The sequence below is a fragment of the Boeremia exigua genome (assembly GCF_020726555.1).
Source record: "Boeremia exigua strain MPI-SDFR-AT-0100 chromosome Unknown C7974scaffold_5, whole genome shotgun sequence".
Lineage (NCBI taxonomy): Eukaryota > Fungi > Ascomycota > Dothideomycetes > Pleosporales > Didymellaceae > Boeremia > Boeremia exigua.
Genome location: NW_025763522.1, coordinates 502,036 through 526,087, shown reverse-complemented (window position 1 = coordinate 526,087; position 24,052 = coordinate 502,036). Strand labels below are relative to the sequence as shown.

The 24,052-nt window shown below is 53.2% G+C and overlaps 10 protein-coding genes across 10 annotated transcripts; 6 read left to right on the top strand and 4 right to left on the bottom strand.

The window, feature by feature from the left end:
* Window positions 1-140: 140 nt before the first annotated feature.
* On the top strand, window positions 141-1,746 carry C7974DRAFT_163792 (uncharacterized protein). The gene is made up of 3 exons (XM_046136014.1): window positions 141-783; window positions 838-918; window positions 971-1,746. Exons 1-3 carry the CDS (start codon window positions 499-501, stop codon window positions 1,508-1,510), a joined length of 906 nt encoding a protein of 301 aa, XP_045997815.1. The 5' UTR covers window positions 141-498; the 3' UTR covers window positions 1,511-1,746.
* A 282-nt stretch (window positions 1,747-2,028) lies between these two features.
* On the top strand, window positions 2,029-9,499 carry C7974DRAFT_309726 (nucleotide-sugar transporter-domain-containing protein; the record flags this gene model as incomplete). Its single annotated transcript, XM_046138234.1, has 13 exons — window positions 2,029-2,094; window positions 2,145-2,174; window positions 2,317-2,424; window positions 2,482-3,360; window positions 3,410-3,598; window positions 4,070-4,169; window positions 4,448-4,600; window positions 4,647-4,826; window positions 4,954-6,896; window positions 6,948-7,526; window positions 7,577-7,752; window positions 7,777-7,878; window positions 7,927-9,499. 13 exons carry the CDS (start codon window positions 2,029-2,031, stop codon window positions 9,497-9,499), a joined length of 6,078 nt encoding a protein of 2,025 aa, XP_045997814.1.
* A 548-nt stretch (window positions 9,500-10,047) lies between these two features.
* On the bottom strand, window positions 10,048-11,481 carry C7974DRAFT_433205 (glycoside hydrolase superfamily; the record flags this gene model as incomplete). Its single annotated transcript, XM_046144905.1, has 4 exons — window positions 10,048-10,428; window positions 10,488-11,226; window positions 11,273-11,359; window positions 11,411-11,481. The coding sequence occupies 4 exons, from the start codon at window positions 11,479-11,481 to the stop codon at window positions 10,048-10,050; spliced, it is 1,278 nt and encodes a 425-aa protein (XP_045997813.1).
* A 1,001-nt stretch (window positions 11,482-12,482) lies between these two features.
* C7974DRAFT_412072 (glycosyltransferase family 28 C-terminal domain-containing protein) lies at window positions 12,483-13,238 on the bottom strand (the record flags this gene model as incomplete). Its single annotated transcript, XM_046143609.1, has 3 exons — window positions 12,483-12,566; window positions 12,622-12,742; window positions 12,796-13,238. 3 exons carry the CDS (start codon window positions 13,236-13,238, stop codon window positions 12,483-12,485), a joined length of 648 nt encoding a protein of 215 aa, XP_045997812.1.
* A 203-nt stretch (window positions 13,239-13,441) lies between these two features.
* Window positions 13,442-14,672, top strand: C7974DRAFT_333958 (mitochondrial ribosomal subunit protein-domain-containing protein). The gene is made up of 2 exons (XM_046139149.1): window positions 13,442-13,979; window positions 14,032-14,672. The coding sequence occupies exons 1-2, from the start codon at window positions 13,457-13,459 to the stop codon at window positions 14,577-14,579; spliced, it is 1,071 nt and encodes a 356-aa protein (XP_045997811.1). The 5' UTR covers window positions 13,442-13,456; the 3' UTR covers window positions 14,580-14,672.
* On the bottom strand, window positions 14,673-16,105 carry C7974DRAFT_423467 (IEC3 subunit of the Ino80 complex, chromatin re-modelling-domain-containing protein). The gene is made up of 3 exons (XM_046144385.1): window positions 15,914-16,105; window positions 15,624-15,861; window positions 14,673-15,567 (listed from the first exon to the last, which is right to left on the bottom strand). The coding sequence occupies exons 1-3, from the start codon at window positions 16,000-16,002 to the stop codon at window positions 14,833-14,835; spliced, it is 1,062 nt and encodes a 353-aa protein (XP_045997810.1). The 5' UTR covers window positions 16,003-16,105; the 3' UTR covers window positions 14,673-14,832.
* Window positions 16,106-16,173: 68 nt separating this feature from the next.
* Window positions 16,174-17,554, top strand: C7974DRAFT_391983 (ORMDL family-domain-containing protein). Its single transcript, XM_046141635.1, has 4 exons — window positions 16,174-16,300; window positions 16,346-16,656; window positions 16,746-17,104; window positions 17,165-17,554. Exons 2-4 carry the CDS (start codon window positions 16,521-16,523, stop codon window positions 17,213-17,215), a joined length of 546 nt encoding a protein of 181 aa, XP_045997809.1. The 5' UTR covers window positions 16,174-16,300; window positions 16,346-16,520; the 3' UTR covers window positions 17,216-17,554.
* Window positions 17,555-17,635: 81 nt separating this feature from the next.
* Window positions 17,636-19,506, top strand: C7974DRAFT_333956 (Cation/H+ exchanger). Its single transcript, XM_046139148.1, has one exon. It carries the CDS (start codon window positions 17,825-17,827, stop codon window positions 19,286-19,288), a length of 1,464 nt encoding a protein of 487 aa, XP_045997808.1. The 5' UTR covers window positions 17,636-17,824; the 3' UTR covers window positions 19,289-19,506.
* A 335-nt stretch (window positions 19,507-19,841) lies between these two features.
* Window positions 19,842-21,446, bottom strand: C7974DRAFT_163681 (uncharacterized protein). The gene is made up of 3 exons (XM_046136013.1): window positions 21,073-21,446; window positions 20,611-21,021; window positions 19,842-20,557 (listed from the first exon to the last, which is right to left on the bottom strand). Exons 1-3 carry the CDS (start codon window positions 21,304-21,306, stop codon window positions 19,988-19,990), a joined length of 1,215 nt encoding a protein of 404 aa, XP_045997807.1. The 5' UTR covers window positions 21,307-21,446; the 3' UTR covers window positions 19,842-19,987.
* A 1,003-nt stretch (window positions 21,447-22,449) lies between these two features.
* Window positions 22,450-23,387, top strand: C7974DRAFT_309133 (ribosome recycling factor domain-containing protein; the record flags this gene model as incomplete). The annotated part of the gene is made up of 3 exons (XM_046138208.1): window positions 22,450-22,547; window positions 22,598-22,988; window positions 23,037-23,387. 3 exons carry the CDS (start codon window positions 22,450-22,452, stop codon window positions 23,385-23,387), a joined length of 840 nt encoding a protein of 279 aa, XP_045997806.1.
* Window positions 23,388-24,052: the final 665 nt, after the last annotated feature.

The following is a 24,052-nucleotide window of genomic DNA, read 5'->3' as shown; positions in this document are numbered from 1 at the left end:
TACTGCTCAAGGGGCTTGTCTTTCGTTGCTCTTGTATGACCGTATCTGTGAGGCTCGCATGAGTGAACGAGTAGCGAGTGATAAGTCTTAGGAGATGTCCCAAGTTAAAAGCTTTCTAGTATAAGCCTAGTGAAGCTTACCTGAGTTGTCAAAGTCCATTAGAGTCTACTCCGAGGGCCCGTACACCCCCACCCCTGCTAGCTTAAGGCGAAAGCAACGAGTTTTTACGGTGTTTGCAATCGCCTTCATCGAATCGCTACGCTCACGGCTCATGCCGTCTGACGCACATCGAGATCCCTGGCGGCTAAACCTTACGTTGTGCGTTTCAACCAATAAGGTGCGGGCGGCCTGGCTTTTGTGTACTGTGAGTTTCGGCCCCCAAGTCAGGCTCCAACATTGTGCAGCGGCATAACACCTGAGTTCTGGCTCCTTTTCTCTCGCTAGATCCCCGTTTCCAACACTCCTGTCGCTCCTTCGGGGCTGTCTGTCACTTACACGATGCGTCTACATCAATACCTTTCGATCGGCTCACTTGTTACTCTTGTTGCAGCCCAAGGCAAGTGTCGCTTTGGCAATGGCACTTTACTTCCAGACGTTCCGGAGTGGAATATCTACCAGCCATGCGCAGCCTCTGATGGACCAACGACCATTTGTTGCGCGACGAATCGTGATAATGAGCCATGGGGCAACGTATCGCTAGGATTCACGCGCGACGAATGTCTGCCAAATGGGGTGTGTCAGAACCGACTAACGACGAACGAGGGACAACCGGTGACGACCTGGGTACTCCTACACCATCCAGTGGGCGACCAACAACATCAGCTGACGTTGAGTTAGTTTATCGACTACTGTACAGAAAATGGGCAGTCAGACAGTGCTGGGAAATGCCTGAACGTTTGTCCGACGGCTTCGTTAGAGGTACGTACAGTCTTCAAGTCATGCCTATGGTGGATATGCTGACTCGGTCAAGCTCACTGCCAAAATCACACCTTGCGATGGCACTGCAACCAGCTCCCGATGGTGCTGTGGTGATACACGGGGCTGCTGTAATTCCAACTCTGGGGTTGTCTTGTTGGAACAAGTTCTGGGTCAAGTCTCGTCGAGCGTGATCAGTTCAAGTTCGCCTGCAACGTCATCGTCATCATCAGTAACAACGCCCACGCCTTCGACAACTTCCGCATCCGCAGCACCACTAGATACAGGCAGCACTAGTACAAAATCAAACGGTCTAAGTGGGGGAGCAATAGGAGGGATTGTCGTTGGCGTCGTCGTAGGGCTGGCATTGATCGCAGCAGCATTGTTCTTCGCGAGAAAGGCTTCGCGCAGGAAGAAGGCCCCTTACGCAGCGCCAGATGCGGCTGAGGTTCCGTACAGCCCGGCAGAGGTTCCGTACAGCCCGGCAATGCCCGAACTGGGGTCGACAGTGAAATATGCTCATGTTCAGGAGATGCCTGGGGCACCGCCTAGCGAGCTTCATGGTGACGTGCCTATGCACGCTCACAAACCGTGAGACATCGGTTTGATCTCCATTCTGGTCTGTAGGATTCAGCCTTGTATGACTAATACACGATTCGAAGTTTCCGTGTACTCAACTCTGACCTTGAATGTGCAAATTAAGCACAAAGATTATCCGATTGTGCCAATGAAGAGATGGTCGAAGTATCATTGCTATATATCAGAAGCTTGTGCCTGAGTATTCTACAGCGGCATGAGCTGAGCCCTTCAGCAAGACAAATTGATGCTCAGGAATTACCTGAGTGGGTTGTTGCGCAGGGCATAGGCTATGCCCTTGATCGCCGCTAAGCTGTTCCCCTGCGTCACCGCTGGCTGCCGCCCCACTGGCGCATCGGGCTTTTCTGGGGTTAACGCACAGGAGCCGTCAGCTAGGCGGACAAGGCGGATACCCTGCTCCGAGCACAGCATCTAACCTCGTGCACTCCTTTCTCGTGCCCTTACTCCTACCCTGCAACAATTTGAGAGCTTCGCGCGTGCATTACAGACCCTTTGCTGTCTGACACCCGGTGCATCATGGGCGGCAGATCATCGTCTGGGTCACTGGCCGGCCTATCAATGAAGCATTTGTCCCTCATCACGGTATGTACTACAACGCAACATGTCAGGAATGAATGCTGATGTGTGAGTAGCTCACGTTTCAGAATTCGGCTCTCATTTTGGTATGACAACCCTTGTGCCTCGGCACACAGTCAACGCGATTCGATGTGCATCACACCTCTCTTGACCGGCCTTCAGTGATGACAACACCGCACGGCATAGACGTGGATGCGAGGGTACGGAAGACGACTGACGTGCGACTAGATAATGCACTATTCGCGCGTCATGCCCGTCGTTGGAGGTCAGAGATATCACACGAGTACGAGTGTATTCCTCAACGAAGTCTTGAAGCTAGGTGTAAGCTTGACGATGGTATGCTTCTTCCATAGACTCTTAATTTGTATGGCATGCGCTGACAAAAGTGCCAAGGCTCTTTATGACATGTCAAAGACTCTGCCCTCGAACACGACCGTCGCAACTCTTTTCCAAGCCCTAACGACCGCCATGTTCACGAACGAAAGCTGGAAGCTTGCAATACCGGCGCTTCTTTATACATTGCAAAATACGCTGCAATATGTAGCAGTCAGCAATCTGGATGCAGCCACGTTCCAGGTCACATATCAGTTAAAAATCTTGACCACGGCCATGTTCAGTGTCCTTATGCTGGGCCGAAGCTTGTCGCCTCGCAGGTGGTTGTCTCTGCTTGTTTTGGTCATCGGTGTATCCATTGTACAACTGCCAGAGTATACTTCTGAGCCTGCTACGATGGAGTCGTTGCGCGATCCCGATTCTAAAGTCTGGCCACGATCGCTCGAAGAGCTACGGGATCTTGGGAGCCAAGCTACGGCACACTTCATGAGGCGATCTGGTTCATATGAGGGCATAAAAGAAGATCGAGGCATGGTCATTCCAGAGATGAACAGCTCTGTTGGTTTGACTGCGGTCCTGGTGGCATGTGCACTCTCGGGAATTGCTGGCGTTTCGTTTGAAAAGATACTCAAAGAGTCTACAAGCAAGAACACATCGCTCTGGGTGCGCAACTGTCAGCTATCGTTCTGGTCGTTATTTCCGGCACTGTTCTTAGGGGTTATCTGGAAAGATGGCGAGATCATCGCGAGAACTGGGTTCTTCGTAGGGTACAACTGGGTCGTCTGGGCAGCCATCACTTTTCAGGCCATGGGTGGTGTCATCGTTGCGCTTGTCATCAACTACGCAGACAACATTGCCAAGAACTTTGCTACTAGCATCTCCATCATCATCAGCTGCGCCGTGAGCGTCGCGTTATTCGATTTCAAAGTTACTGGATCGGTAAGTCACCAGTTTCTTGAAACACTCATCAGTACTGATACCTGCTCAGTTCTTCGTCGGCACGTTGGTCGTTCTATTCGCTACGTATTTGTATACAAAGCCTGAGCCAGGTACAGGGCAAGTCAAGATTGCCAGCTTTGAGAAAACGACCGTTGATCGCAGGCCTCCGTCTATCGAGCACGAGAAAGATGGTGCAAGAGCACGAGGCAATAGCACTTCGAGATCGGCAACACCGTCTGTGGAGAGGAAACGATTGAGCTGATGCCAATCAAAGTCCTACCAATGCTCGTGGTAACTTCGGGTTTGGCAACATCTAGATATTCGGTGGCGAATGAACTGATGAGCGCTCCCTAGAGGCTGTTATGGAGCCCGACTTATGCCAGTCGCCATCAGTATTTCTTTTTAGCCGATCTAAACCCGTCCCTTAAGGTGCGACTGCAGGTCGAAAACCTATGAGGGAACTGGCCGGCCATGCTCTCTACCACGCCAGCGCACAGTGAGATACTGCACCCAAGCACGTCTAACTAGTCATCTGGCAGTGCAATAGGATCTTACCTCCTATTGCAGCCAACAAGCCGCAGAAATACGACTTAATACTCCGTTTAGACGCATACGCTTCGATCAGATACGACTGTTGATCTCGTTTTCCCACATGGATGGTCGGACGTGTCTTGATGCCGCATACGCCTCGATTCATGGTGACGGGCAGTTTTGTACGGACCATTGGTGCATGCGGGTCAATCGCCACTTTAAGAATGCGAGACCAAACAAGTTCCGTATCTTTAATCATGGTCACGCGAATCAGACGCGTGTGCATGTGATGCGCTCTATCGGGGCAGATACCTAGGTACTTGCGTAGAGCGCGCGCGGTCGTGGCTTCCTTTTCCACAGCTTCACCTCCCGTCTCGACCCCGCACACTCACATCGTTCCCGCAATCTACCGCAGCTCCCATCTACTTTGTTGATTGAGCTCATCTCGTCCCGTTGCTAGTAGTGGCCTGGCATCGGGTTTGAAACGATCATTGGTCACTCGCCATGGGTGAAGACTATCACTCCACACAAAGACTTCACCAGCAACAGTCTGTAGGACCGCGGTACATCGTATCTCAGCCACAATTCACGCATGTATCAGGATCATTTGCGCCAAGAGAGCGTTATCGTGCCACCCACTATGATCATCCTATGTCTGATGCGGTAGAAGACGAAAGTCATGGACAACTTGAATGTCTCCAACCTTTCGGTATGCATTCAGCAGTTTCCGATTACACTGATTTGACGTCCTGTAGATGATCAGATGCTTCATCAATCATACCAAGATCGGCAGCACCGAACAATCCGAGGTCAAGCGCGGCTGTCCATGGTCCCTATGCCCAGGTCCTACAGTGGCGAGATGGTCGAGAAGGTACGACCAGAATCGCAAAACCAACATATATGCGAAAAGACGCCCGATAAAAGAGGTACTGTTTGTTCTGAGCTAAGAGGGCACTCTCTAATATGACCCAGATCAGCAAGCCTGTCGTGGCAATACTGTTCGCAGATCACTAAGTAAGTTGTACCCAGGATTGCAAACACTGTTGACTCTAAACTTCACAGGTCAATTTGCATATGACGCTTACCAGCCTCTGGAGCCAACTTCTGACGTGTCTTTGGGTGCTTCGTCAAGCCCTACCCTGAACGCTGGTCGAAGGCGAGCTGAACATTACAAGACCAGTGCTTTCCGGCAACCACTGGAGCTTGAGCCCTTCGAGGATCTACCACTTGAGGCATTCACCGGTCGCAGAGAGGGGACTAAGTATCATCAAAAGGATGACGCGTTCCTTAGAGCGCCACGACGGGACGTTGGCCGCCCGTTTCAGCAAGTCGTCAAAGTGGAATCCAATCCAAACTTGATCAAGCCATCACACGCACTTCCTACTGTACAAGGCATTCCTCTTGTACCGGTCTCCGCTCTGCCGGATCGCCTCCGAATAGTGTTTCCTTTCCCAACGTTTAACGCCGTCCAGTCCAAATGTTTCGACCAAGTCTTCAGATCGAATCACAACTTCGTTCTGTCATCACCTACAGGCAGCGGGAAAACCGCAATCTTAGAACTTGCTGTCTGCAGGGCTGTGGCGACAAACTCAACTGGTCAATACAAAATTGTTTATCAAGCCCCCACCAAAGCCCTATGCTCTGAGCGACAACGAGACTGGGACAATAAGTTCACTCAGATCGGTCTGAAATGTGCCGAACTCACTGGTGACAGCGACGGTTCAGACCTTCGCAATGTTCAAAGTGCCAACATCATCATAACAACACCTGAGAAGTGGGACAGCATGACCAGGAAATGGAAAGACCACGAGCGACTCATGAGACTCATCAAGCTATTTCTCATTGATGAAGTTCACATACTTAACGATGACCGCGGCGCTGTTCTTGAAGCCGTGGTATCCCGGATGAAGTCCATTAGCACCGACGTTCGTTTCGTCGCACTGTCGGCGACCGTCCCAAATTTCCATGATGTCGCGACCTGGTTAGGCAGGAACTCGCTTGAGTCTGACGTCCCTGCGCCGAATGAAAGGTTCGGAGAGGAGTTTCGCCCAGTCAAGCTGAGAAAACATGTTTGCGGCTACGTCTGCAATAGCAACAACGACTGGGCCTTTGAAAAACAGCTTGATGCAAGACTCCCAGAGATCATCTCAAAGTATTCGGAGCGGAAGCCTATGATGATTTTCTGCGCGACGCGAAAGTCTTGCGCCGCCACAGCAAGGCTTATAAAGAATTGGTGGGTCACGAGAAGCGGACCCGATCGGCTTTGGGATACTCCGTCGCAAGCTCTCCAAATCAAGGATAAAGATCTACGCGATCTCGTTGATGCCGGTGTCGCTTTCCATCACGCAGGTGTTGACCAGGACGACCGCATCAAGGTCGAGAAAGGATTCCTGCAAGGCGACATCAGTGTCATCTGCTGCACATCAACACTGGCGGTCGGGGTGAATCTGCCGTGCCACCTTGTCATCATCAAGAACACGGTGTCGTGGTCACAAGAGGGGCTACAAGAGTATTCGGACCTCGACATGATGCAGATGCTTGGTCGAGCTGGCCGGCCACAATTCGACAACAGTGCCGTCGCAGTGATCATGACACGACAAACAAAGGTTCGGCGCTATGAGACCCTGGTGACAGGTCAAGAGATCTTAGAGAGCAAATTGCATCTTAATCTCATTGAGCATGTGAATGCGGAAATCGGACTCGGAACCATTCGAGACCTCGATTCAGCGAGAAAATGGCTGACCGGGACATTTCTTTACGTTCGACTGCGACAAAATCCAGTCTACTACAAACTCGAAGGATCACGCAGTGGCCAGGAGATACAGGAACAAGTGGACGACATCTGTGTTCGCGATATTGCTATCTTGAAGGAGTACAATCTAGCCATTGGCGAAGATCATCTCCGATGCACCGAATTTGGCCACGCTATGGCACGCTACTACATACGTTTCGAAACAATGAGAGTGATCATGGGCCTACAACCCAAGGCAACTCTATCTGAGATTGTAAGTCCCAAAGTATGCCAGCTAGAATTGTCAGCTAAGTGAGTCGTACAGCTTTCAGCTGTCGCTCAAGCTGCCGAGTTCTCAAAGATTCGTTTTCGTCAGGGTGAGAAAAGCATCTACAAGATACTAAACAGGTCGCCTTCTATTCGATTTCCAATCCCCGTTAATCTCGATCTGCCAGCTCAAAAGGTTTCACTTATCATCCAGTCAGTCCTCGGTCACGCAGAAATCTGCTGGGATGGCGACGCAAGCAAGCACAAACAACAATTTTCGCAAGAGGTGGCGGTGATATTCAAGTCAATCAACAGCTTAGTCAGATGCGTCATAGACTGTCAGCTTGTTCTAGGAGACTCTGTCAGCATCCACAGTGCATTGATGCTGGAGCGTTGTTTGGGTTCTAAAGCTTGGGACGACAGCCCCTTACAGATGGTTCAAATCCCTAATGTAGGTGCTGTTACTGTTCGGAAATTTGTGAATGCTGGTATCCGAGGTATTGAGGACCTGGAAGCTACAGATGCGCGACGCATTGACACAGTCGCTGGCAGAAATCCACCCTTTGGGCTCAAGGTTCTGGACGACCTGAAGTCTTTCCCGAAGCTTCGAGTATCTCTCCATCTCCAGTCTTCGTCTGTGAGTACTGCTAACGTAGGCTTTCACAGCATGACTAATTGATGGAATAGGTTTCGAAGACGACTGAGGGTGTCAAGGTTCAAGTCAAGGCAGACATTGGCTTCATCAATGAGAAGGCCCCAGTCAAATTCGGTAACAAGCTGATCTACGTTTGCATGCTGGCAGAAACATCAGATGGGCGCAAGATCCATTTCGCAAGGATCAAGTGGGTTTTTCTGACCGCCAAGTGCTTGCTATGCTAACAATACAGTGGCTCGAAGCTCAGTGCAGGGCAGAGTCTGGTCTTTCCAGCGCTTTTGACCAGTGTAGAACAGAGCATTAACTGCTATCTCATGTGCGAAGGCATTGGTATGTGGACTTTCTACTTCCAAAATCCTACTGATTATCTCTTAGCGGGAAGCATGCGAGATGCGACTATCGCACCAAGGCTTGCACCTTCGCTGTTTCCACCTCAAGTCACTAAGGCGGCGGAGTCTGCGTCGACTCAAAAACCGAATATCTCCAGGCGCCGCCTCGAAAATACTCCAGTTCAACGAAAGAGATCATCTGCTAGTGACGATTTCGGCGACGCTGACATCGATGATGACGCCTTGGTCGGAGCTACAGATGGAGCTCTCTTTTTTGAACACATCGATAACTTCGCGGAGGCAACAAACGCTTCAGCTCGCACCGACAACTCAAAGCAAAAAGCAGCACAGGTGAAAGGCCGCGCAGCATCTGCCATCATTTCTACAGAGAACGATGAAGATCCCACACCTGTTCAGCTTCCCAACGGCAGGTGGTCATGTAATCACAAATGCAAAGACAAGGGAACCTGCAAGCACTATTGTTGTAAACATGGCATGGACAGACCGCCCAAGAAAGCTGGGTCCAAGCGCTTAACAAACGATCACCACGAGCAGCGACCGTCTGACAGCTCTGTGCAGGAGTGCAATAAGTTCCAGACTAAACTGCAACTTACAGCCTCAAAACGAAAGAACTCAGCCGCAATCGAAGAGCTCGACTTGACTCAACAAGAGAAAAAGCGGAAGAAGGAGTACGGCGCCAGCGGGCCGCATGATTATCGTGACTTGCACAATCTCCATCAGCGTGTGCAGAAGAAGTCTATTCCATCATCACTTCACTCAGTTATGCATAGGAAACCCGAATTTCACTATGGTGAAGGCGGAGAGTATCAGTTGTCTTTCCTCACACAGCCAATCCCCGGGCGGCCAAAGACTTCGAGCGAATACGGCGATCTCGAATTTGACGAGTTTGCTACCACGCCCTCTCCTGCCCTCGATCGACGTAACCTTCCTAATTCAGAAACCTCGCTGCATTTCTCTGATAAAGCGCCTGTCACTTCGCGCGGCTCAGAAACGTTTGGAGATGATGACTCAATGTTCAGCGAGGCAATTGTCGGTCTCGCAGATTCTCAAGATTTGCAACGAACAAATGTCACAAAGACCTCGGGCATGCAGGATGAGACACATGATGCTATCAATAGGAGAGAGGAATACGCCGATGTGGACTTCCCTGTGGACTTCGACTTTGCCGCTACTGAAAACTCGAACTCCGACCTGCCAGAACATCTTTTTCGAGCATCAATCCATGAAGATCGCCAAGCGAAGCCGCTGAGGATCCAGGCTCCTTTTGTTGAGGCAACAAGCAGTCCTGAGCAGACCATACACTTCAAGCTGGCACCCTCACTTCCGCAGGACAAGCAAGTCCGAGGGCCACAGCCGAGCACAATAAGGCCTCCCCGACCTGTCCCAGTTTTGAAGGCGGACAGTAACCAAGAAAACGTATACAGCGGCCTAGCCTCTCTTCTAGACATTCCAATATCTACAAACAAGACTCTTGTCGCCTCCAGGACCCCAGCACAGCCCGTTCAACCGAAGACTATGGACACTAAGCAAGTCCCAGATGGCTTCGAAGACCTCCAGCCCTGGTTGTTTCAAGAGTTTGGTGATATCGTGGAGCTCGTGGACTAGTGGTGCAAACACTGGATACTCGTACGGCATTGAGGGGTGTGCCTAAGCCAACAATGGAGATTATCACCAAGAACGAGCATCTATCGGGTCACCCTATTTCCATCTCTATATTCTTGATAAACAACACGAAATACAATGCATGTTACTTTGACCGTGGCACAATAGCGTTGAATGGGGCATGTCTAGTGCTGCCACATTTACCGACAAACGCTGTGGGGAAATCACTGCGTGTTTGTTGCTAACAATCTTCCTGGAGACTAATGTTATGAGCTTCTGAAAGTTGTGGCCAGCAGTCAGGGTTTGAGCTTCCGGACGCAAAGTCAAAAAAGAATCTCGGCAACCACTTGAGCAACGTTTGAGTTAGACGACTGAAATGTACACTGAATCTGAGAAAGCCATAGAAACTACTTCAAAAACACTGCCTGTGCAACGCAAATATACCTATACATACACATACCATGCCGTTGTCGTGGATGTAGTCCATCATCATTATCCACCCCCTCTCATGAAGCAGACAAGACACCTAGTCACAATCGCCCACCTTCGCCTTAGAAGTTTGTGCAGTACTTGCCAAACTTGCGATCTTCAAGTGGTTGCGGGAAGACGCCACCATCGAGCAGTTGGAAGACATCCCATTCTCCTGCGCTGCCCTCGGTCTTGAAATTCCAGAAAACCCAGCCTTGTGTACGGGCTTCAAAGGCATCCAATTGGACCTCGATGTACTTGCGCACACTGTCTTTCCAGTCTTGAGACCACGAGTCAACTCGTCCAGATTTGCCGTCACAGGAGCCGATGTAGGATGCGCCGCTGTAACTACCTTCCATGCGCGAGCCTGCTGCAAAGCCGTTAAGGTGTTTAGCGCAGTCGGTGAAAGCTCCTGACCACTCGCCGACGATTATCCATTTATCGGACGTAGCATAAGAGTCGACCTGTAGATACATGGTCAATGGTGTGCCCGGCAAGACGAGATTAGGAAGGGTACACTTACAGCACTGCATGCCATGCTCAGGTGTTGCTCCAATCCCATTGCGACAAGCCCGGTATCGAATATCTGATACTGATGATGATCAACGATGACACCTTGCGCGTTGTTGTCTTGCGGCGTGAGAAAGCCGTTCATCCAACTCGGATCGAAGAAGCCGTCGTGCAGGGCAATCGGAGTATCGCTAATCCCGCGTAGGTTGTAGAAGGCATCGCGGTAGAACTGTCGGACTGTGTCTTGCGGGATCTTAACCAAGAAAGGCTCGTTGACAGGTTGAATAGCAACAACGACATCTTGCATACCGGGCTTCGCGTACTTCTCGTTCAGAATCTGAAGCGTCTGGTGGGTGTATGCTAGACTGTCCGCATCGCCCCATCCGGGAATTTCCAGCTTCCGGCCGCTATGATCGAATCCATTCTGGCTCTTCGGGGCACCGTGCAGGTCGACGATGACTTTGAGTCCAGTCTCACGTGCCCAGGTGATAGCTTGATCGAGATAAGGCGCCGCACCTTGAGTGTAAGGGCCCCAGGGTTCGACGTAAGACCAATAACCGACAGGAATGCGGACCACATTGAAGCCAGAGTCTCGGATCTTTTCGAAGTCTTGGAGAGAAACAAAGGTGTCCCAGTGTGGCTTGAGCGCGTCGTAGCAGCCCTGACGTCCAAGTTTCTCACAGAGAGTCCATTCGTCGATGACAGGCCAGTCAGGAGTACTATGAGATTCGAAGATGGAGGGCGTGATGAATCTACAGCATGTCAGGCCTAGGACGTAGCAGTGTTCTGGAGACTGACGGTTCGAGAACAAGCCATCCTCCCAAATTCACGCCGCGAACTTTCGTGCTGCCCCAGTTGAAGTCGACGCCTCTTTTGTGCGAGATACTATTCAAGTCAACACGCTATGGAGGTCTCTTCGAGTAGAGAAAGACATACCTTGATGGGACTGCTCCAACGAGACCACTCACAACTGTCAAGAAGGCAGGCAAGGTGAGGTGGTAACGCATGTTGGGTTATCGGTGTAACTGCGGTGTGAACGGAAGGCAGACGGGCGTGGGTATGGCGAGGGTACGGAGTGTCCAAAACGTAGGACTATTGTTGCAGACCAAAAGAAACTGGATGCTGTGGTGTCGTGAGGTTTGTGTGGCGGCCAGGTTCAGTGTTATACCTGGCGCAAGGCGTAGTAGCCCTGGACAGTTAACGTGCCTGCTGCAAACGGTGCAACGGGTGAGAAGCAGCAGGGCGACCAAGTAGTCGCGACTACTGGGATTGATACTGAAGCCATTGCGCATCTGCACTGGTGCGCATAGGCAGTGGCACATGTTCGCTCGCACCTGCTAAACTCATCCCGCTTATCGTGCCTCTCGATCACATTTCCAGTAAAACGAGTAATCTCATAGGGATATCGATAGATTATGGAATCCGACAATGTCGTATTGCAGGGTTTGTGAGCGCGATTTGCTTAGCATTGACAATGTTTTGTCCAAGCGTAAGCCTTATTTTATGCCGCGTTGCTTGATGCGATATTGACACGCGAGAAAGTATTGGCAATGCATCGGAGAGCGCGTGCAACAAACATTGTGGATGAGCGATGCTTAGTGATACAGCATATGGCTTGTCACGCCGCTGCGGGTACGAGATGCAGGATGACGCCACGCCGATTTGATACACCACTCTTGTCTTGACTTGTACATCGCAGTCATCTTTTCCTTGGACTTCTGGCGGATCAGTGTCAAGCAAGTAGGCAACAAGATATCCAAACTAATACTCGATCTTATGCAGCGATATCGTTGGTTGCAGTTCGGCTTCTGTTGCGTTGGTACGTCTGCTGATTCTGCTCGTACCTCACGAGCTTGGCTCCACCAAACAAAGGCGGCGACGCCACACGTACCACGCCCATAGATACTCCTGTCTGAGATAAGAAGCTCAAATCGTTCCAACGAGCGACTCGACAGTGGCATACGTGTTGGATGATTAGCCCTTGAGAGCATATCATACGTGTCCGACTTTAGGACTTGTGCAAAGAGATGGCTCTGACTGTGGTTCGAATGAACATCTTGCAGTTTGTATGTGGCAAAGCAGAGTCTCGATCCTGCTGCAATCCGGCTTGTAACAGAGTGGTGATACCCTCAGTCCATAAAACCTACGGTCTCATCCATGATAGCAGCGAAGCTTTTTGTCTCTCTGTGCTTCCCACTAGTAATGGGAGGAAATTGAGACATCTTCGTACGGAACTCATCCGACTGTCGAATGGTCGGACCCAGGTCTCTTCATCAGATTGTTAGCTTCTGAAGCCTGCCTCGTGATTGAGAGATACATACTCAACGTAGCCTCGTAGCAGATACCCTGAACGCTCCATGGCGACAGCGAGCTCTTCCTGATGATTATCAAGGAGACTGGTGTTGGGCACAACAACCAACGGGATCTGGTAACGAAGTACCTCGAGGATGGACCCGGATCCAGCGTGTGATATCGTCAAGCCGTTGGACTGCTGCACTAGTTTGAGTTGTGCCTGAAGTCCGTCTGGATTGAAGTCGAGGCCATCGATGGTCAATTTATCATGGACGTGTGAGCGAGCGATGGTTGCTGCATCGGTGTAGACATCCTCAGCAGAGCCATACTGCACCAGCAGATGCGTGTAGCCGCTTTCCAGCAGTGCGTCCAACGACGAAGGACTCAGAACAGACTCGATCAGGGCTTCGAAGGGTGCTGTTGCGCCCGTGGTGACGAAGCACAGCTTCGAGTTTGAGGTCGCTGCAGCCATGTTGGCCTTGCTTTGGATGTTCAATCAAGAATCACAGCGTGCCACCCACGAGCCAGATGAAGAGCGCTGCCACTCGTCGTCCAGATGCTCGCGCGGGGAGATGCAGGGCGGAGGTCGGACGCAACCGCCTCGCATTGGCTCGTGGCACAGACGCCAAGGAATCGGTTCAGAGTGCGACGCCGCGAAAAGTTCACGACGCCATCCCCATATCCAGCAGCATGGCGTCAGTAACAAGGAGGCTGCTGCTGCAGTCGCGCCGCTGCCCGTCCTCGACGGCACCGCGATCGACTCCGAAATGCGTGTCCCAATGGCAACGACCGTTCTCCACCACACCCGGTCGATCTGCAAGAAACAGAGAAGACGAGCCGCCCCAAGCACCCGCGAAGCCTGCGAAGCCCGTGACCCACACGCCGGAGGAGACGACTGCGCAGCTGCGGAAGCTTGCCGAGGATTTCAGACAGATGGATCCTGCAATCGCTAAGGATGCCGCTCGCAAGGGCAAGGACGGCTGGCCACTTGCGAGCGAATTTAATTTAGAGACGGAAGAAGACTTTCAAATGACGCGCGACGAGGCACGTGCCGTCAAGCAAGGTTTCTGGGCTGAAGGAGAAGAGTCGATGGGCGCTGACGAGGACTACTACGGCGACGACCTTACTCGTGATGGACATGCACAGCTGCGGTCGCACAGGCACCTAAGGGCATACGCGCGATTGATTGCGTGGGAGATGCCTCTGCTTCACCGTACGTCTCCCATCGATGACCATGTCCCATTTCATCTGCTGACGTGTGACAGAACTCGCGCGCCCCTTCGAGCCCCCCACAGCAGCAACCCCCTTCCGCTTCCGCTACACCTCGTACCTGGGCGAATCGCACCCGGCTGCCAACAAGGTGGTTGTCGAGTTCTCGCCCTCGGACCTGGGTCTCACCGAGCTTCAGCGCGCCAAACTGATTAAGCTGTCCGGGCCGCGCTACAACCCCTCGTCGGACCTCGTCAAGCTCTCCGCCGAGCAATTCGACTCACAGACGCAGAACAAGCGCTTCGTGGGCGAAACCATCCAGTCGCTGATTGCCGAGGCAAAGGACGCCACAGACACGTTTGAAGACGTGCCGTTTGATTTCCGCCACCACAAGCCGAAGACGCGGCATCAGTTCCCCAAGGAGTGGATTCTGACGGAGGAGAGGAAGCACTATCTTGCAGCAAAGCGGGCAGAGACAGCAAGGCTGCAGGACGAGAAGGTGGGCAACGGGCTACTGATCGATGGACAGACCATCGTCGACACAAGCCTGCCGTTTGCGGAGCAGGCAGAGCCCGTCCTGGTTGCGGCGCCGAGGCGGAAGTAGAGTCAGGAGAGGCTGTAGGGACAAAGTGTGGATTACTGTATCATACCAGGGCAAGTCGGGCGAATTCCTGACGGGCATAGCATAGAGAAGCATGTAGCATTATTCAGATTCTCACGGTTCAATGTTCCTTTGACATCGATGACTATTATACAGCGCAGCCGCAGCTGTAAAGCATGTCCCAAGGGTATCTATCAGACCCACGTACGCCGGTTTCCCATGTAGTAATACAAAGCAGATGTGTCATGACAGCAAGCTACCCTGCCTGGGGCGGCGCTGCTGCCGTGCTAGGCCGGTTCTTCTTGCGAGCACCCTTAGCCTCGCCCTCACCGGCATCCCTCTTGCGCTTGGCGGGCCGACTGCTGCCGCCCTTGGGCCGGTAGGCCGTGTCGTCGGGGTCGGCGGCACTCTTCTTGCCCTTGGCTTTGCCCTCGGGCGCGGCAGAGTCCTCGCCGTCATGGTCGTCCTTGGGGCCTGGGGTGCCGCCGCCGCCTCCGACGTTCGAAGGGCGGCTCTTCTTGCTGGCGCCCTTGGGAGCAGCCTTTTCAGAGGCGTTGTCGTGGTGCGGGGCGTCCTTGTCCTGGAGGAAGACCTGCGGCTGGTTCTTACGCAGCCAGTTGTAGACGCTGTCCGGGTTGCGGATGGTGAGGTCCTTCTCGCTCAGGGGCGGCTGCGAGGGGCCGAGGTGGAATGTGCGGTGGTGCGAGGTGGCAGGCTCGAAGGCCGGGTCGTCGAGCAGCTGGTCGAGGGCGAGCAAATAGTCCTCCTCGTGCTGGGTGGACATGTAGCCCGGCGCGTGCTCGCTGAGGTCGATGCCGTCGGGGAGGGCGGCGACGGCGGCGACGGCGGTGTGGGGGACGGTGGCCTCGAGGCTGGCGAGCGAGCGCGGCAGGGCAGGCGGGGCGGCGGCGTGCGCGGCAGGCGGGGCGTGCTGGTCGGCGCTGGCGGCGCTGCTGAGGCCAAGTGTCGCAGGCTGAGGCGCGGGCGGGTGCTGGGCGGTGTCAGTATGGGTCAGGACAACGGGCGCGCGCTGGGCTGGCTACGCACGGCGGGGTCGGCGCTGGCTGCACCTGCTGCACTCGCGGCACTCGCGCCGGCGAGGTCGAAGCGCTGGCGCGGCGGCACGCGTGGCTGGTTGTTGAAGTCCAGCAGGGCGTCGAGCAGCTGGTCGTTCTCGGCCTGCAGGCGGCGCGCGACGCCCATGGCCTTCCACTCCTCCATGATCAGCGCGCTGCTCTGCTGCATCGCGTTGTCGAAGCGGATGCGCATCTTGCGGTACTTGCGCCTGCGCTGCGTCAGCTGGGCCCGTCTGCCCGTCGGGCGCTGTCCTCTCCTACCTCCACGACCGCTTCACGGGCGGCTTCGCGTCGGCGGCGGGCTCGGGCGCGGGCTGAGCGACTTCGGGCGGGGGCGCCTCGGTCGCCATGCTGTCGTCTGGGAGGGCGGTGGTGCCGGGGCGAGGGTGCGGCGACGGCGCTGGGAGGTGCGCTGGTGCGCGGCTGTGTGGTGCGGTGGCTCGCCGAGTGCTGGTCGGAGTCTGGTCGCGGCACGGCGGCCGTGCGCGCGTAGCTCCGAGTCGTCCTTTCCAGCCCGCGACCCTTCACAGGAGAGATCCCGCTGCTGCCTTCCCGCCGCCTCTCTCTCTGCGCCCGCCTCTGCCTCGCCATTCCGCCGTCCCCTGCGCCGCTCGCTCGCCCCGCCCCGCCCGTCTCCCGCCGTGCACGGTAAGCCCCGACGCCCGCCTCGCCCGCCGCTGCTGACGGCCGCAGACGTCCCGCTGCCGCAGTCGTCCGCGCGAACAGCCTCGCCCCGCCCCCAGCGCCCGCCACTACCGCCAAACTGTCGCCCATACTCCTCAACCGCACCTCGCGCCTGAGCTTCGCCGGCGACCCGCGGCCCCACCGACTGAGCCCCGACCGCGCCTCCTCGTACAGCGCCGCCAGCATGTCCCTCGAGGCAAAGGAGGCCCGGAGGCGGCGTAGCAGTAGTCTTGTCTACAAGGAGCCGCCCGAGTCGCTCGAGCAGCTGAGCGACCAGGCCGCCCTGCCCAATCTGAATGCCGAATGGGTCAACGCCAAGGGTGAGTGCTGAGTGTCCCATGCAGGCCCGACACTGGCCACGTAGTGCTGTCCGCACCCCCGACCACCACGGCTGACAAGACGCACGCAGGCGCCTGGGCAATCCACTTTGTCCTGATCTTCATCGGCAAGATCCTCTTTGACATCATCCCCGGCATGTCGCAGGAGACGTCCTGGACCCTGGTCAATCTGTCGTACATGGCCGGATCCTACCTCATGTTCCACTACGTCCGCGGCGTGCCCTTCGACTTCAATTCGGGTGCCTACGACAACCTCAACATGTGGGAGCAGATTGACAACGGCGACCAGTACACCCCAGCAAAGAAGTTCCTCCTCTTCGTGCCCATCGCGCTATTCCTCGTCAGCACACACTACACACACTACGACAGCACCTATTTCATTGTCAATTGCTTGGCCACCATAGCTGTCGTCATTCCCAAGCTGCCATCGGTATGTTCACAAGCCTCAAGCCCCAAGCCCGCCAGTATGCGTTGGCTAACCCTTCCACAGCTGCATAGATTACGAGTTTCCTTTTTCAACTCTCCCCCGGACGACATATAGTCACATCCTCCTTTGCATTGCATTCGTTCGATTGGATTCTCATCATGTATTTCTAATCACATCATCCGTATAGTCACGAGCAGACTAAGTTGCATCATCGGCGGTCGGGCGTTTGGGGGCTTGCTAGGTTGCGAAAGCATGGCGCTTTGATACAAAAAGGTAGCAATCACGCAGTCACGTGCTATACATGCAGCGACTTCTTAATATACATGCACACACTCATCCACGGCGACATGCCGTTCATGCCTCCGCTACATGTACAGACCAACTGTAGTGTAGCCCACGTTTCCAGCACCACGAGAGCCACGTTCTGCATAGAGTAGACCCGATCGAGTGGAACGTTTGCTAGCGTCGCTGCCGCATCGGGTCATGCCGTCATCAAAATCCATGATCGCCATTGCGAGAAATGCTTAATCGTTCGTACACATATCTTTGTGCAGTCTCTCACCGCTGTCAAACTCTTACGCACCGTCATGATGATCGCCACCTGATTTTCGCCTTGCACGTCTTCGACTCGCGTCGATTTCCACGGCTGCATTGTCCTGCTAGAAACGCACATAGATCCTGTCCTTCTTTTACACTTTGTTGTCACGACCAGCCAATATCGCCATGTGGTCGCAACTCGAGCCGACAGGGCCGCACGTGTCGTACTTGGTCCTCACGTCATTTCTGATGATGTATGCTCTCTTCTCGCTCATGATCAGGAACAGGCTCCATCTATCCGAACCACCTCTGGCCACAATCTTCGGAATTCTGGTTGGACCGCGAGGCCTCGGGTGGTTGAAGCCATACGAGTGGGGTTTCCAGGATCCCCTTATCCAGGAATTCACTCGCATCGTTGTTGGCGTTCAGTGCTTCGCTGTCGGTCTGGAACTACCCAACGGCTACCTGAAGAAGAAATGGAAGGCACTCTTGGTCCTGCTCGGCCCTGTCATGACCTTTGGATGGCTTATAGGCGCGCTTTTCATTATGCTCATCTTCGACATTGACTTTGCGTCTGCATTGACTATCTCCGCCTGCCTCACGCCGACGGATCCTGTTCTGGCGGCGTCGGTCCTGTCAAACAGCCAGTTCAGTACTCGAGTACCGAAGCGCATCAGAGACCTCTTGAGCGCCGAGAGTGGCGTAAACGATGGTGTATCGTTTCCGTTCCTGTTTATGGGTCTCAACATTGTGATGAAAGCTTCCCGAGGCGAGGTACTCAAGGAGTGGTTTCTTATCACGGTTCTGTATCAATGCACAGTTGGCGTTATCATCGGAATCATCCTTGGACACGTCTTCAATTCGCTCTATCACATTTCTCATACGCGCGAGATGATGGGTCGAGCATCTTATCTGGCGTTCTACCTCCTCCTGGCTGTCTTCTCCATTGGTCTCGCGTCGACACTCGGTGTTGATGACTTCCTCGTCGCATTCTGCGCTGGGAGAGGATTTGCGCACGGCGGCAATGCTCCAACGGCGGACACCCGGCTTCCAGTTGTTATCGATCTGATGCTCAACTCGGCACTCTTTGTCTTCTTCGGCGCCATGATTCCCTGGGCGTCGTTCAACAAGGTTGACGCAATCACCCCCGGCAGACTGCTAGGTCTACTGGCACTGATTCTCATCTTCCGCCGCATACCTGTTGTGTTCATGTTCTACAAGGCAAAATTGCTCCCTCACGTTCGTACAACGACGGAGGCCCTATTCATCGGACATTTCGGACCTATGGGTGTTGGCGCACTATTCCTAGCAATCGAAGCACGCGCTCAGCTTGAGACAGACACCTCGCTGCCGCTACCGCATCCCCCCGATGACTTGGATCCTCAGCGGCAGAGGGTCATCACACTCGTCTGGCCGATCGTTTGTTTCATCGTCCTAGGAAGTACGCTGTTCCATGGCCTCAGTACACTAGCGATCAGCCTTGGCGGGCACTTCTCAAGGAAGGAGGGCGAGAGGGCGCCGCTCATAGGTGATGAGAGGGAGGGTCTGCACGGCATGATTTTTGATGAGGAGCACGAGGGAACGGACGAGGAAGTAGGAAACGAAGAAGATGAGGAAGTAGAAGATAGAGGATACTACAGGACTGAGTAAGGTGAATCTATAGTAGTACATGAAGCTGAAACTCAGTCAAGTATTACCTATATTTTTGGCAAAGTGTTCTGTAGGATTTCAATATATCCCATCTACTTTGCTGTTAGCAATTGCGTAGCAGAATAGCTGATTCACCTCCCTAGTCCGTCTCAGGGCTTCTATTTGAGCCCACCACCAAAGACGCACCATTAACCTACAGGAAAATTGCAACAAAGCGGACAACAGGAAGCGCGAGGTCGATACGCACGACCATAATATGCACCAACCAGTCCAGTATTTTATATACGGATGAGCAAGCATACCTTGCCATGCCAATAGGTGCTCCGAATAGCGTGATACAATGTTGCTCACATTGATCACCTAGGTGGATGTCGGAGTAGTGTTTAAAACACCCCATGATTCCAGCAGCTGTCAGCAACTCTACTTGGAAATATGGGGAGCAAGGACAACCACCTAATAGTGGATTCTAGAGGCCAGCTCTCTGGAGGTACTCCTAGCTCCGAAGACTGTGGCGGTGGCTAAGGCATGATTGTGATGTCCTTCCCCCCAGCTTCGCTTTGATGTAGTTGTCGCAGCATTTGCACGGAACATGGCAACATAGAAATATCATTCGCACTTGTCCATGTCTACTCTGTCTCACCTGCGCATACAGTCATTGGTTTTCAGACAGACATAGTATAGATCCAGTCACAGAGTTTATCATACTAGCCTGCCAATCAGCAGACTTCCATCACTCTCACTTGCTCCGCTACCTTCGTCACCATAGACTGTGTGCGCAGGCTTTGGTAGCATAAGGCTCTCGCTGTGCGCGCTGTCATTACTTGTCTGCCTTCTCTCTGAAGCAAGAGACATCTCCTGCTCAACATGTATTCTTGGAATGTTACCCCTATTCCGCTTCGTAGCAAACGGATTCTGGAAGCGCGATGCTATCGCACTTGGTTCCGGTGTCGACACTTGCGGCAAATTCGGTGGCTGTTCGAGGGAAGTGCATTCGATGAATTCATCTCCGCGAGTAGAATAAGAGCGCTTCCGCACGTCGTGACCGCTACTCAAACCAACACTAGAGCCGCGATGCACAGTGCCGTTTGCAGAGCTAAATTTACGATGGACAATATCGTCAAGGACAGATTTGAAGTCGTCGAGAAAGATCGTGTCAGAGGCGCATTTGAAGACGAGGGCGAAGCGCCAGTATGGGTTGATGCCACTGCTAGTCGTGACACGAGCGGCAGAAACCGCAGCATCTGTGAGAAGAAAGGCTATAGAGAGAAACTGTTGTCGTGTGTCAGCATGCGAGATCAGAGTCCGAAAATTCCAGAGCGTACCATGCAGAGCAACATGATTCCGAACCTCGAGTTGATCCGGATGAGTGACCAAATCTTGAAACCATATGTCTTCTTGATCGCATCAATCAGTTTCCAAGTCGTGAAGATCCACCACGGGTCGCGCACAAGAGCTTCCCACGGCCGCATTCGGACGTTCGCATCAGAACCGAGACCATTGAAATACGAAAAGTTGGACCAAGCTTCAGCAACCCAGAAAGGCTGAACACAAAGGAGTGAGATGATGAACAACCGTGAACCCCAGATGGGAAGAAATGGTCGAATCTTGAGCCAAGCGACGACATTATGCAGAAAGTACGAGATGAACAGCAGGGTTGCTGTCGCTGAGAGATACCAGCCATAGTAAGGGTCTTCCACAAATATGAAGGTTCCGTGCCAGAGTGCGAGAACGAGCTGCAAGATGTCAGCCTTCCGAGCGACCCGCACGTCATTACCGATCCTCACCTCAAGTAATATGAGTTTGTGCAGCCAGATACCAGATCGATAATTGCAGAAGACAATCAGTATCAAAATAACAAGGCTTCCCACATTATAACCCTGCGCCCAGGCTTCCAAGAACCCCCCTTCTGTGGACAGGCTGTTTCGTGTTGGCGGTGATGTTCGTGTCGAAGGTTCTGGCGTTGGTTCTGCGATGCGCTTATATAAAGCCCAAGAATTGAGGAAGGCGAGGGGAGCCATGGCCTATGTGTCACATCTCAGGTTGAGTTGAGAAGATCAGAAACCAGAAAGACGATTACATAGCAATAAAGGAAAGATATCTAATCGGAGTGTGATCAAGAGCCGGAGAGTCGTGGAACGCAGAGCAGGATTTTGCAATGCTTATGGTTGCGCAGAAGGACGGTGAGTTAAAGAGAGTCGGTGTCCAGGGTCACTTCTCGTTTGATCCAACACACGACGCTTCAAGGCTGACGTTGCAAGCCGCAGCCCATGCGAGGTGAAATGAGTGACGGCCCAATAGTATGGGTGACTCGGCGCTCACTGCAACGAAGGCGGTTCGTCGGACCACGGCGTGCTGTCATTACGCTTACTGCAGTCAAGATCAGCGGCTGTCTTGCACCTCCCTTGGACAGCACCGCGAACAGCGAAGAACCGGCACATCGATTTACATAGTAGATAGCATCGACACTAAGAATCGGCCTTACTCCCTGTTCACGTACCGAAGCGATGTTTCGAACGTGCAACAAGCACCGTCCAGTTCCGCAGTTCCGCGAGGGCGTTCAACCACCGGTGATCGGCGGTGGCTTGTGGTGCGGGATGCCTTGATTGCAACCCACCCACCGCTCCAAGAAGCTCTCCGGTCAGCATCGCATAGGACACATATTTAGTGGCCTTTGAACATGTGTCTGAGGTAAGCAACTGTGGTAGTGCAAGGGCGAGGCGAGGCAAAGGCGAGGCAAAGGCAACATGGGCCAAGTGTCGCATTTCCCCAAGCGGCGGCACAATGTTTCAAGAATCTGGGGTATGCCCGGAGTCCCCGCGTTTGAAGCTCTGCCTTGAGTAAGCCTACGCACTTTGTCTTTGGTGGTTGTGGTTATCAACGCCAGGTACGGTCTACAACGCGTCTGGTCGCTGAAGCGCTGCTTGGAGACTTGGAGTCTAGGTATTGCACATCAAGAAAGGCCAGCTTTATATGATTTAAAGACCGATGCTGGTGATACTCACGTTCACACCGCGCAACTGGGCGCTCCAATCTGTTTTGTGTTCTCGACGCCTGCGCGATGACGTTCGCGATCGCGTGTGCAAAGTGGAGCCTGGTCTTGCTGGCCAGTGCGCGTTGACGCGCTTCATTTGCCATCCTCGGTTTTTGGGAACACCAACGCAATGTCGCAGTCAATTGCACCACGTGTGGCCCTCCGCTTGAGCTCCAGAAGCTTGTTGGGTGTGTCTACGAGAGCCATTGAGTCGCCATGCCATAATCTGTGAGCTCTTGCCGTTGCCTCTTCGAAGCGTCCATTGCTCACACCACCAGCTGTGCTTTCCATGCCTCGACAACACTATGTGGCCCAAAGCTAAGGAACTTTTCCAAATACCCCCCGCTATTGAAGAAGGCAGGGAAAGCCAACAAGTCGCATGCAAAGACAGACTCCAGCCCGCCTGTCAACCAGGCCGGTGGACCGACAGCGACTGATGAGATCTATGACATGTCTGAGCTCGAGTCCTCCATCTTGAAGGCCATCGAGAAACTCACACACGACCTGGCCCAGCTTCGAAGTGGAGGACGGCTGAACCCTGACATCGTCGAGAGCTTGAAGGTGCAGCTTGGTACAACAGCACAGGGCAAGGAGGCCGTGCGATTGGGCGACATAGCGCAAGTAGTCCCTAGGGGACGAGTGCTGAACGTGATATGCGGGGACGATGCAGTCAGTACATAAAGCAACAACGAGTAAGCGCGCGCTGACCACCCACAGCACATCAAACCTATTACAACCGCCATTGCTGCTTCACCCCATTCCCTCACTCCACTTGCGCCCGATCAGAACAATCCTCTTACCATCCAAGTGCCCCTCCCGCCGCCGACGGGCGATACGCGACGAGAAGCAATCGAGTCGGCGAGAAAGGCTGCGGAGAAGGCTGATGCTATGGTTCAGCGCGCCCGACAGGACCATAATAAGCTGGTCAGAAAGTACGATCTCAACAAAGAGGTGCGCCCAGACGATATTCAAAAGGCGAAGAAGCGCATGGAAGAAGTTGTAAAGAGGGGTCACGATGAGGTCAAGCGCATTGCTGATGGTGCCAAAAGGGTCTTGGATAGCCAGTAGAGCCAACCACTTTCCCCCCGAGGACTTTGAAGCAATCAAGTGCTGAAACGGTGAACTACATATCTCGATTGTGATAGTTTGCTGCACGATGGTCGGTCCTGGCATTGGTTCAGAAAGCGGCAAGATGCCCAAGTCCTTACTAACAACAAGACTGGGAATGCCACGGGCATCATAGAAGCAAGGGCACTAGGTGACTCTTTAGGTGGACTCCTCGGTGTACGTCTCTACATGCAATTTGTATCAGCCCAACAGATCGATCTCTGAACAAGTCTCGAGGGCTCAGGTAGTGATCCTCTCAGATATTACGCTTTCTGGATCCACCAAACACAACCTTTTAAGTTGTAGAAAACGGCGGATAAGCGGCCTCTAAGCTGACCAACTTGGATATAGACATTGTAGATATTAAAACACCTGAAGCTAGAAATCAGGCAAGCATTACTTATATTGTAGGCAAAGAAGCATTCTAGAGAGTTTTTGTGCGTTCTCTCTACATTAATGTCGCGTAGGAGAAGATCTGGTTTGCACACTCAGTCCGTCGTTTTTCCTGCAACATGAGAACACTCCTAATTCTACCAGTATTTCAGAACTGACAATAGCCAGGCGTTCCCACATCATAGAAATCTGCCTCATTGCTGCCTTGCACTTACTTTTGACAGCACAGCCGC

Bases quoted from the DNA above. Each gene is read 5' to 3' on its own strand.
- C7974DRAFT_163792 (XM_046136014.1), top strand. From the start codon at position 499: ATGCGTCTACATCAATACCTTTCGATCGGCTCACTTGTTACTCTTGTT. The intron at 784-837 runs GTACTCCTACAC...ACGTTGAGTTAG, and splicing joins GACAACCGGTGACGACCTGG to TTTATCGACTACTGTACAGA. The intron at 919-970 runs GTACGTACAGTC...GACTCGGTCAAG, and splicing joins GTCCGACGGCTTCGTTAGAG to CTCACTGCCAAAATCACACC.
- C7974DRAFT_333958 (XM_046139149.1), top strand. From the start codon at position 13,457: ATGGCGTCAGTAACAAGGAGGCTGCTGCTGCAGTCGCGCCGCTGCCCG. The intron at 13,980-14,031 runs GTACGTCTCCCA...GACGTGTGACAG, and splicing joins GGAGATGCCTCTGCTTCACC to AACTCGCGCGCCCCTTCGAG.
- C7974DRAFT_423467 (XM_046144385.1), bottom strand. From the start codon at position 16,002: ATGGCGACCGAGGCGCCCCCGCCCGAAGTCGCTCAGCCCGCGCCCGAG. The intron at 15,862-15,913 runs GTAGGAGAGGAC...GACGCAGCGCAG, and splicing joins CCCGTGAAGCGGTCGTGGAG to GCGCAAGTACCGCAAGATGC. The intron at 15,568-15,623 runs GTGCGTAGCCAG...GACACCGCCCAG, and splicing joins CAGCCAGCGCCGACCCCGCC to CACCCGCCCGCGCCTCAGCC.
- C7974DRAFT_391983 (XM_046141635.1), top strand. From the start codon at position 16,521: ATGTCCCTCGAGGCAAAGGAGGCCCGGAGGCGGCGTAGCAGTAGTCTT. The intron at 16,657-16,745 runs GTGAGTGCTGAG...AGACGCACGCAG, and splicing joins CGAATGGGTCAACGCCAAGG to GCGCCTGGGCAATCCACTTT. The intron at 17,105-17,164 runs GTATGTTCACAA...ACCCTTCCACAG, and splicing joins TCATTCCCAAGCTGCCATCG to CTGCATAGATTACGAGTTTC.
- C7974DRAFT_333956 (XM_046139148.1), top strand. From the start codon at position 17,825: ATGTGGTCGCAACTCGAGCCGACAGGGCCGCACGTGTCGTACTTGGTC.
- C7974DRAFT_163681 (XM_046136013.1), bottom strand. From the start codon at position 21,306: ATGGCTCCCCTCGCCTTCCTCAATTCTTGGGCTTTATATAAGCGCATC. The intron at 21,022-21,072 runs GTGAGGATCGGT...GACATCTTGCAG, and splicing joins ACAAACTCATATTACTTGAG to CTCGTTCTCGCACTCTGGCA. The intron at 20,558-20,610 runs GTACGCTCTGGA...ACACGACAACAG, and splicing joins GAATCATGTTGCTCTGCATG to TTTCTCTCTATAGCCTTTCT.